Below are 12,083 nucleotides of genomic sequence, written 5' to 3'. Positions count from 1 at the left end.
GATGTGTTTTATATTTTGGTTGGATGGAGGGAAGGGGTTCATTGTCTCTCAGGATGGGTTATATTTTGGTTGGATGGAGGGAAGGGGTTAATTGTCTCTCAGGATGTGTTTTATATTTTCGTTGGTTGGAGGGAAGGGGTTAATTGTCTCTCAGGATGTGTTTTATATTTTCGTTGGTTGGAGGGAAGGGGTTAATTGTCTCTCAGGATGTGTTTTATATTTTGGTTGGATGGAGGGAAGGGGTTCATTGTCTCTAAGGATGTGTTTTATATTTTGGTTGGATGGAGGGAAGGGGTTCATTGTCTCTAAGGATGTGTTTTATATTTTGGTTGGATGGAGGGAAGGGGTTAATTGTCTCTCAGGATGTGTTTTATATTTTGGTTGGATGGAGGGAAGGGGTTCATTGTCTCTCAGGATGTGTTTTATATTTTGGTTGGATGGAGGGAAGGGGTTCATTGTCTCTAAGGATGTGTTTTATATTTTGGTTGGATGGAGGGAAGGGGTTCATTGTCTCTAAGGATGTGTTTTATATTTTGGTTGGATGGAGGGAAGGGGTTCATTGTCTCTAAGGATGTGTTTTATATTTTGGTTGGATGGAGGGAAGGGGTTCATTGTCTCTCAGGATGTGTTTTTATTTTGGTTGGATGGAGAGAAGGGGTTAATTGTCCCTAAGGATGGGTTATATTTTGGTTGGATGGAGGGAAGGGGTTCATTGTCTCTAAGGATGTGTTTTATATTTTGGTTGGATGGAGGGAAGGGGTTCATTGTCTCTCAGGATGTGTTTTATATTTTGGTTGGATGGAGGGAAGGGGTTCATTGTCTCTCAGGATGTGTTTTATATTTTGGTTGGATGGAGGGAAGGGGTTCATTGTCTCTCAGGATGTGTTTTTATTTTGGTTGGATGGAGAGAAGGGGTTAATTGTCTCTAAGGATGGGTTATATTTTGGTTGGATGGAGGGAAGGGGTTCATTGTCTCTCAGGATGTGTTTTATATTTTGGTTGGATGGAGGGAAGGGGTTCATTGTCTCTCAGGATGTTTTATATTTTGGTTGGATGGAGGGAAGGGGTTCATTGTCTCTCAGGATGTGTTTTTATTTTGGTTGGATGGAGAGAAGGGGTTAATTGTCTCTAAGGATGGGTTATATTTTGGTTGGATGGAGGGAAGGAGCTCTGGGGAGGTTCTCTGGATAGTTCTATTTTGTGTTGGGGGTAGGGGGCTCTGCAGTGGTTCTCGATATGGGTTGATATTTTAGGTTTAGGGAAAGGGGACTCAAAAGAGGTCGTTTTCATGGGTGCTATTTTGAATTGCAGTATGACAGCAGTGTGCAGGGGGGCCGTGGTGGCCGAGTGGTTAAGGTGTACCGACACTTTATCACTAGCCCTCCACCTCTGGGTTGCGAGTTCGAAACCTAGGTGGGCAGTTGCCAGGTACTGACCGTAGGCCGGTGGTTTTTCTCTGGGTACTCCGGCTTTCCTCCACCTCCAAAACCTGACACGTCCTTAAATGGCCCTGGCTGTTAATAGGACGTTAAACAAAAACAAACCAAACAACACAGCTCTCAGTATGATCAGGCTCTCTATCTCTAGGACTATATAGTGCTATTGGATCAGTGAAAGTTTTGGCATCAACAAGTTTGATAGTGGTACTACAAAAAATGTCTGGTCTTTGTTACACTGGATAGTAGATTACGTGTACCTGACAGGGGGAGCCAACTTAAACTGGAGTATAATATGTCTATATATATGTTCTCAGTCGCCTGCATGGCGCCACGATCTCGGATGTTTCCCAAATATGTATCACCCTAACGTAATATCAAATATAACTTTAAAACATACACACACACATACGTATAAACATACAAAGACTTTGAATTCCCATGATTCCCTTGGCTTGGCATATGGTAGCAATAAAGTGACTGCTGGTCATATATGAAAATTCAAATTGTGTTTTTTCTTGATGTAAGGCATCTGTAGAATGTCCCTGAGGATCTCTGGGGTAGAGAGCCTTCGTGGCTTATACACTAATATTCTAATCTGTATAACTTGTTTCACTGTCAGGAAGATATAAGGGGGCTTTTTTATCAATGTCGAAAAACAACGGGGATTGTTTCAGCAGTTTTTCTAGGCCAAACCAAAGTATATTGGGAATTCCTTTATCTAAAATACCCAAAATGTGATACTAAATTGAAAAAAAAAAAAAAAAAAAAAATTATATTAATTGTATATAATTTATAATATATATACATATGTATACTATGTTTAAGAGAATTGAGTTTCACATCATCGACTTGTCGAGTGTTTAGCAGCTTAATTATCGTACCCCGAGGGTTGAGATTCCCCTGTCTCACTTCCATGGGGGTGAATGATTATTTTTCTCTTACCCTGTTTATTATGTATCTAATATTGACATTACATCAATGCAGGACATTGCTGGTGTGACATGATTGAATTGTCGATGTGATGTCATTGTATTGTCACAGTGACGTCATACGATTTTTGAATTCATTTGAGATGAGTTTTCGTAAATTGAGAAAAGATGAGTTTTCACTTTTGAGTTGAGTAAAGATGAGTTTCACTTTTGAATCGAAGATGATTTATTATTGTTTCGAGTGAAGTTCTGTTCACCTTCCTACACTGTGATTATATTGTGGTATAGATTGACCTGGTTTTAGAGGTATAGCATGTGAACAGACAATTTGCCTGCAGTTTATACCAGAAATTGTATCTGATCAGCGACATAGCTTCTCAAAACCAGTCTAATGCTTCAAACAATTTGCTGAGTATATTTGGCCAATTTGTGGTTGTTTACTGGTCTGCAGGGGACCCTTATCACGTAGATGTCAGGGGAGAGATATATCGTTTTTACTACCAAGACACAATATACCTGTTACAGGTAACAGCAGTCAATTTGTAGGGGAAAAGGAATCAAGGTTAACGCCATGTTATAAAAACATCATCAATTTATGATGAAAAAATTTGATGACTTTTTATCTGTCTGGGAAATAATGTTTTATGATAACTGGGGGCGGGGGTTCATGTATTGCTTTAGCAATTGTCAGTATGCTTCTTTAATATTTGAATAACTTGATCCTTCAGAATTATGATTGTATGATAGGAGAAAAATACCCGACAGTAACTGCAAAAAATCATCTGATGTGCTGTATGCCAATTATGGCTTATACTTAATAACATGACATAATGTCGGATAACATTGCATGTGACATCACAAACACTGATTGCTGTGTAATCACATTGCTACTGTATGGTAAAAGAAAATTAAGGTAAATAAAAAAAAACATGACATATTTAGAAGTACTTTTACTTTATTATGAAATTAAGCTAGGAAAATTCATTGCTATATGAATGTTTACTAGAAATTTAATAGTAAGCAAAATTTTACTGAAAATTAATTTCACAGAAATGTAACAGAGGAAATATTTATTGAAAGGTTGTTTGTTATATTTCAGCACCAGGCGATGAAGCGTCACAATGAGGCATGGCGGGACAGTCTACGTTACAGACGGCCTGACCTTGACCGCATGCCAGGCATTCGTCGGATCACCATCAATAACAACCCCATGTTAGGTGATCAGGGCACAAGTCTACTGGCCGAAGCTCTTAAGGATGACCTGTGGCTCAAAGGTAAGTAATCCTCGTCCACGCAGCTGTGTCGACTATAGCATAACACTAATGTCTAGGTAAGTTCTGTCTTTAAAAAGGACTACCATTATAAACTACTAAAATATAGAGGATATCTAACACTGTCTTCAGTAATACCAAATATATTTCACGAGTGAGGCCAATATTTTTGATAATTTCTTTAGTGCACAGCACAAGTGAAAAATATCAAAATATTAGCCTCACCAGTCAAATATAATTGGTACTATTTAAGATACTGTTTGATATCCTGTTTATTATGTTTTTATAGCAAAATGTACTAAGTCAGCTTTTGATTTCCCCCCATTGTCTTTTGTAAGCAGTGTTTTGATTAGTCAAATCGCTAGGGAAAAATATACGAAAAAAACTAGTGAAAAATATCACTTTTATAAAATGATTAATTTTTGATATTTCACTGGTAAAAATGTAATAAGAAAACATGTTACAGAAATAGGTTAAATAGAGGTTACACAACGAGTGGTTGTTGGATATGGAATTTATTTCACACTCGTAAGTTATTTTTAGCTCACCTGGCCCGAAGGGCCGGTGAGCTTATGGCATGGCGCAGCGTCCGTCGTCCGTCGTCCGGCGTCCGTCCGTCGTCCGGCGTCCGTCGTCCGTCGTCCGTCCGTCAACTTTTCCTTTAAATCGCTACTAGTCCTAAACTACTCAGTGGATTTTGACCAAATTTGGTCTGAAGCATCCTTGGGTGAAGGGGAACCAATTTTGTATAAACGGTGGGTCTGGCCCCCCAGGGGCCTTAGGGGCGGGGCCCAATAGGGGAAATATAGCAAATTCTTTAAAATCCTTCTTCTTCTGTAGAAATGAAGGGATTTGATTCATATTTGGTCTGAAGCATCCTGGGGTGAAGAGGAACCAATTTTGTATAAACGGTGGGTCTGGCCCCCCAGGGGCCTTAGGGGCGGGGCCCAATAGGGGAAATATAGCAAATTCTTTAAAATCCTTCTTCTTCTGTAGAAATGAAGGGATTTGATTCATATTTGGTCTGAAGCCTCCTTGGGTGAAGGGGAACCAATTTTGTATAAACGGTTGGTCTGGCCCCCCAGGGGTCTTAGGGGCGGGGCCCAATAGGGGAAATATAGCAAATTCTTTAAAATCCTTCTTCTTCTGTAGAAATGAAGGGATTTGATTCATATTTGGTCTGAAGCATCCTTGGGTGAAGGGGAACCAATTTTGTATAAACGGTGGGTCTGGCCCCCCAGGGGTCTTAGGGGCGGGGCCCAATAGGGGAAATATAGCAAATTCTTTAAAATCCTTCTTCTTCTGTAGAAATGAAGGGATTTGATTCATATTTGGTCTGAAGCATCCTGGGGTGAAGAGGAACCAATTTTGTATAAACGGTGGGTCTGGCCCCCCAGGGGTCTTAGGGGCGGGGCCCAATAGGGGAAATATAGCAAATTCTTTAAAATCCTTCTTCTTCTGTAGAAATGAAGGGATTTGATTCATATTTGGTCTGAAGCCTCCTTGGGTGAAGGGGAACCAATTTTGTATAAACGGTTGGTCTGGCCCCCCAGGGGTCTTAGGGGCGGGGCCCAATAGGGGAAATATAGCAAATTCTTTAAAATCCTTCTTCTTCTGTAGAAATGAAGGGATTTGATTCATATTTGGTCTGAAGCATCCTTGGGTGAAGGGGAACCAATTTTGTATAAACGGTGGGTCTGGCCCCCCAGGGGTCTTAGGGGCGGGGCCCAATAGGGGAAATATAGCAAATTCTTTAAAATCCTTCTTCTTCTGTAGAAATGAAGGGATTTGATTAATATTTGGTCTGAAGCATCCTTGGGTGAAGGGGAACCAATTTTGTATAAACGGTGGGTCTGGCCCCCCAGGGGCCTTAGGGGCGGGGCCCAATAGGGGAAATATAGCAAATTCTTTAAAATCCTTCTTCTTCTGTAGAAATGAAGGGATTTGATTCATATTTGGTCTGAAGCCTCCTTGGGTGAAGGGGAACCAATTTTGTATAAACGGTGGGTCTGGCCCCCCAGGGGTCTTAGGGGTGGGGCCCAATAGGGGAAATATAGCAAATTCTTCAAAATCCTTCTTCTTCTGTAGAAATGAAGGGATTTTATTCATATTTGGTCTGAAGCCTCCTTAGGTGAAGGGGAACCAATTTTGTATAAACAGTGGGTCTGGCCCCCCAGGGGCCTTAGGGGCGGGGCCCGATAGGAGAAATATAGCAAATTCTTTAAATCCTTCTTCTTCTGTAGAAATGAAGGGATTTTATTCATATTTGGTTTGAAGCATCCTTGGGTGAAGGGGAACCAATTTTGTATAAACGGTGGGTCTGGCCCCCCCAGGGGCCTGGGGGGGGGGTGGGGCCCAATAGGGGAATATTGTTTATTCTTTAAAATCCTTCTTCTTCTGCAGGAATAAAGGGATTTGATCCATGTTTGGTCTGAAGCATCCTTGGGTGAAGGGGAACCAATTTTGTATAAACGGTGGGTCTGGCCTCCTAGAGGCCTGAGGGGCGGGGCCCAATAGGGGAAATATAGCAAATTCTTTGAATTCCTTCTTTTTCTGTAGGAATAAAGGGATTTGATCCATATTTGGTCTGAAACATCCTTGGGTGAAGGGGAACCAATTTTGTATAAATGGTGGGTCTGGCCCCCCAGGGGTCTTAGGAGCGGGGCCCAATAGGGGAAATATAGCAAATTCTTTAAAATCCTTCTTCTTCTGTAGAAATGAAGGGATTTGATTCATATTTGGTCTGAAGCCTCCTTGGGTGAAGGGGAACCAATTTTGTATAAACGGTTGGTCTGGCCCCCCAGGGGTCTTAGGGGCGGGGCCCAATAGGGGAAATATAGCAAATTCTTTAAAATCCTTCTTCTTCTGTAGAAATGAAGGGATTTGATTCATATTTGGTCTGAAGCATCCTTGGGTGAAGGGGAACCAATTTTGTATAAACGGTGGGTCTGGCCCCCCAGGGGTCTTAGGGGCGGGGCCCAATAGGGGAAATATAGCAAATTCTTTAAAATCCTTCTTCTTCTGTAGAAATGAAGGGATTTGATTAATATTTGGTCTGAAGCATCCTTGGGTGAAGGGGAACCAATTTTGTATAAACGGTGGGTCTGGCCCCCCAGGGGCCTTAGGGGCGGGGCCCAATAGGGGAAATATAGCAAATTCTTTAAAATCCTTCTTCTTCTGTAGAAATGAAGGGATTTGATTCATATTTGGTCTGAAGCCTCCTTGGGTGAAGGGGAACCAATTTTGTATAAACGGTGGGTCTGGCCCCCCAGGGGTCTTAGGGGTGGGGCCCAATAGGGGAAATATAGCAAATTCTTCAAAATCCTTCTTCTTCTGTAGAAATGAAGGGATTTTATTCATATTTGGTCTGAAGCCTCCTTAGGTGAAGGGGAACCAATTTTGTATAAACAGTGGGTCTGGCCCCCCAGGGGCCTTAGGGGCGGGGCCCGATAGGAGAAATATAGCAAATTCTTTAAAATCCTTCTTCTTCTGTAGAAATGAAGGGATTTTATTCATATTTGGTTTGAAGCATCCTTGGGTGAAGGGGAACCAATTTTGTATAAACGGTGGGTCTGGCCCCCCCAGGGGCCTGGGGGGGGGTGGGGCCCAATAGGGGAATATTGTTTATTCTTTAAAATCCTTCTTCTTCTGCAGGAATAAAGGGATTTGATCCATGTTTGGTCTGAAGCATCCTTGGGTGAAGGGGAACCAATTTTGTATAAACGGTGGGTCTGGCCTCCTAGAGGCCTGAGGGGCGGGGCCCAATAGGGGAAATATAGCAAATTCTTTGAATTCCTTCTTTTTCTGTAGGAATAAAGGGATTTGATCCATATTTGGTCTGAAACATCCTTGGGTGAAGGGGAACCAATTTTGTATAAATGGTGGGTCTGGCCCCCCAGGGGTCTTAGGAGCGGGGCCCAATAGGGGAAATATAGCAAATTCTTTAAAATCCTTCTTCTTCTGTAGAAATGAAGGGATTTGATTCATATTTGGTCTGAAGCATCCTTGGGTGAAGGGGAACCAATTTTGTATAAACAGTGCGCTGGCCCCCCAGGGGCCTTAGGGGCGGGGCCCGATAGGAGAAATATAGCAAATTCTTTAAAATCCTTCTTCTTCTGTAGAAATGAAGGGATTTGATTCATATTTGGTTTGAAGCATCCTTGGTTGAAGGGGAACCAATTTTGTATAAACGGTGGGTCTGGCCCCCCAGGGGCCGTAGGGGTGGGGCCCAATAGGGGAAATATAGCAAATTCTTTAAAATCCTTCTTCTGTAGAAATGAAGGGATTTGATTCATATTTGGTCTGAAGCATCCTTGGGTGAAGGGGAACCAATTTTGTATAAACGGTGGGTCTGGCCTCCCAGGGGCCTGAGGGGCGGGACCCAATAGGGGAAATATAGCAAATTCTTTAAATTCCTTCTACTTCTGTAGGAATAAAGGGATTTGATCCATATTTGGTCTGAAACATCCTTGGGTGAAGGGGAACCAATTTTGTATAAACGGTGGGTCTGGCCCCCCCAGGGGCCTGGGGGGTGGGGCCCAATAGGGGAATATTGCATATTCTTTAAAATCCTTCTTCTTCTGCAGGAATAAAAGGATTTGATCCATGTTTGGTCTGAAGCATCCTTGGGTGAAGGGGGACCAATTTTGTATAAACGGTGGGTCTAGCCTCCCAGGGACCTGGGGGTGGGGCCCAATAGGGGAATATAGCATATTTTTTAAAATCCTTCTTCTTCTGCAGGAATAAAGGGATTTGATCCATGTTTGGTCTGAAGCATCCTTGGGTGAAGGGGAACCAATTTTGTATCAACGGTGGGTCTGGCCTCCCAGGGGCCTGGGGGGTGGGGCCCAATAGGGGAATATAGCATATTCTTTAAAATCCTTCTTCTGCAGGAATAAAGGGATTTGATCCATATTTGGTCTGAAACATCCTTGGGTGAAGGGGAACCAATTTTGTATAAACGGTGGGTCTGGCCCCCCCAGGGGCCTGGAGGGTGGGGCCCAATAGGGGAATATTGCATATTCTTTAAAATCCTTCTTCTTCTGCAGGAATAAAAGGATTTGATCCATGATTAGTCTTTAAATCGCTACTGGTCATAAAATTTTTCATGGATTTTAATTAGATTTGGTCAGGAACATCCTTGGGGGAAGGGGAACCGAGTTTGTATGAATTTTTACTCTGAACCCTCAGGGGCCTGAGGGGCGGGGCCAAATAGGGGAAATAGGGTTAATCCTTTAAATCGCTACTAGTCATAAAGTTATGAATGAATTTGAACCAAATTTGATCAGGAACATCATTGGGAGAAGGGGAACAGAGTTTGTATAAATTTTTACTCTGAATCTCCAGGGGCCTGAGGGGCGGGGCCAAATAGAGGAAATAGGGTTAATCATTTAAATCGCTACTAGTCATAAAGTTATGGATGAATTTGAACAGGAACATCCTTGGGAGAAGGGGGAACAGAGTTTGTATAAATTTTTACTCTGAACCCCCAGGGGCCTGAGGGGCGGGGCCAAATAGGGGAATAGAGATTAGTCTTTAAATTGCTACAAGTCATAAAGTTATGAATGAATTAGAACCATATTTGGTCAGGAACATCCTTGGGGGGAGGGGAACAGAGTTTGTATAAATTTTACTCTGAACACCCAGGGGCCTGAGGGGCGGAGTCTAAGAGGCCCAAGGGTCTTTCCCCACCCTAAGGAACTTAGTTTCTTCAAACACAATTAGGTTGTAAAAATAATCCATAGGGTCTTTCAGTCCCTTAGAGAGTATGTGTATGAATAAATTGAACATGAACATTATTTTGACATTTGGTCAAATCCAACCAGGTGAGCGATACAGGCCCCATGGGCCTCTTGTTTAAAAGTTGCAAAAGACACAAGCTTTAGCGAGTGTTTTTTGCAACTTTTAAAAAATAACTTACGAGTGTGAAATAAATTCCATATCCAACAATTTCGAGTCGTGTGACCTGTTTCTACCACAATAATATCAGCTTGAATCAAAGGGAAACGTGGCCAAGTATTATTTCGCATATGCAAATAAAGTGTACCGGTGACGTCCGGTGTTAATCAACAGCTGTAATGATTAACTGATGGTCTGAGAGTTGAATAACACAGGGTATTGTGGTAGAAGGTAGGTTTAACTTCATACCTAAATCAAGGAAAGATAACTGTTATACAAAATCTGAGAGAAAAAAATGTGGTACTGAAATAAGAAAGTTTCTTTAAGTGACATGTATCGATTTGTATCTTTTGAGGTTCCAATTGAAGTATAATTTTATGCTGTTTTCAGCATTGGATCTCCAAGGGTGTGGTATTTCTACGACAGGAGCCAAGGCATTACTCGACGTACTCAAATATAACACGACAGTGGTGGTACTCGACGTAAGACGCAACCCTCTCATAGGTAAATATACTGTATTGCTGTGTGTGATTTGTTGTTTAATGTATATAAGTGAATACCATAAAGATGACATGAAAACGATGATATACCTGGGATACCATGTTTCCCTCACATATACCTGGAATACCATGATTCCCACACATACACCGGGGATATCATGATTCCCACACATACACCTGGAATACCATGATTCTCTCACATACAACGGGGATATCATGTTTCCCTCACATACACCTGGGATACCATGATTCCCTCACATATACCTGGGATACCATGATTCCCATACACCTGGGATACCATGTTTCCCTCACATACACCTGGGATACCATGATTCCCTCACATACACCCGAGATAACATGATTCCCTCACATACCCCTGGGATACCATGTTTCCCTCACATATACCTGGGATACCAAGATTCCCTCACATACACCTGGGATACCATGATTCCCATACACCTGGGATACCATGTTTCCCTCACATACACCCGAGATAACATGTTTCCCTCACATACACCTGGGATACCATGTTTCCCTCACATACACCCGAGATAACATGTTTCCCTCACATACACCTGGGATACCATGTTTCCCTCACATACCCCTGGGATACCATCTTTCCCTCACATACACCTGGGACACCATGTTTCCCTCACATACACCTGGGATACCATGTTTCCCTCACATACACCTGGGATACCATGTTTCCTTCACATACACCTGGAATACCATGATTCCCATACACCTGGGATACCATGTTTCCCTCACATACACCTGGGATACCATGTTTCCCTCACATACACCTGGGATACCATGTTTCCCTCACATACCCCTGGGATACCATGATTCCCTCACATACACCCGAGATAAATTGTTTCCCTCACATACACCTGGGATACCATGTTTCCCTCACATATACCTGGGATACAATGTTTCTCTCACATACACCTGGGATACCATGTTAACCTCACATACACCTGGGATACCATGTTTCCCTCACATATACCTGGGATACCATGATTCCCTCACATACACCTGGGATACCATGTTAACCTCAAATACACATGGAATACCATGGTTCCCTCACATATACCTGGGATACCATGTTTCCCTCACATACACCTGGGATACCATGTTTCCCTCACATATACCTGGGATACAATGTTTCTCTCACATACACCTGGGATACCATGTTTTCCTCACATACCCTTGGGATACCATGTTTCCCTCACATACCCTTGGGATACCATGTTTCCCTCGCATACACCTGGGATACCATGTTTCCCTCACATACACCTGGGATACCATGATTCCATCACATACACCTTGAATACCATGTTTCCCTTACATACACCTGGGATACCATGTTTCCTCACATACACCTGGATACAATGTTTCCCTAACATACACCTGGGATACCATGTTTCCCTCACATACACCCGAGATAACATGTTTCCCTCACATACACCTGGGATACCATGTTTCCCTCACATACACCCAAGATAACATGTTTCCCTCACATACACCTGGGATACCATGTTTCCCTCACATACCCCTGGGATACCATGTTTCCCTCACATACACCTGGGATACCATGTTTCCCTCACATACACCTGAGATAACATGTTTCCCTCACATACACCTGGGATACCATCTTTCCCTCACATACACCTGGGATACCATGTTTCCCTCACATACACCTGGGATACCATGTTTCCCTCACATACACCTGGGATACCATGTTTCCTTCACATACACCTGGGATACCATGATTCCCATACACCTGGGATACCATGTTTCCCTCACATACACCTGGGATACCATGTTTCCTCACATACACCTGGGATACCATGTTTCCCTCACATACCCCTGGGATACCATGATTCCCTCACATACACCCGAGATAAATTGTTTCCCTCACATACACCTGGGATACCATGTTTCCCTCACATATACCTGGGATACAATGTTTCTCTCACATACACCTGGGATACCATGTTAACCTCACATACACCTGGGATACCATGTTTCCCTCACATATACCTG

The 12,083-nt window shown here is 42.6% G+C and overlaps 1 protein-coding gene across 2 annotated transcripts in view; it reads left to right on the top strand.

Annotated features, from left to right (window-relative positions):
* LOC117315752 (centrosomal protein of 78 kDa-like) overlaps positions 1-12,083 on the top strand; it is a 128,566-nt gene that overhangs the window by 86,248 nt on the left and 30,235 nt on the right. For both annotated transcript variants that reach the window (XM_033870103.1, XM_033870102.1), the window contains exons 7-8: positions 3,468-3,642; positions 9,928-10,041. In XM_033870103.1, the coding sequence (XP_033725994.1) occupies positions 3,468-3,642; positions 9,928-10,041 (289 nt within the window). The remainder of the gene's footprint in view (positions 1-3,467; positions 3,643-9,927; positions 10,042-12,083) is intronic.

This window comes from Pecten maximus, chromosome 17, assembly GCF_902652985.1.
Source record: "Pecten maximus chromosome 17, xPecMax1.1, whole genome shotgun sequence".
Classification (NCBI taxonomy): domain Eukaryota; kingdom Metazoa; phylum Mollusca; class Bivalvia; order Pectinida; family Pectinidae; genus Pecten; species Pecten maximus.
This window is presented reverse-complemented; position numbering and strand designations above follow the sequence as displayed.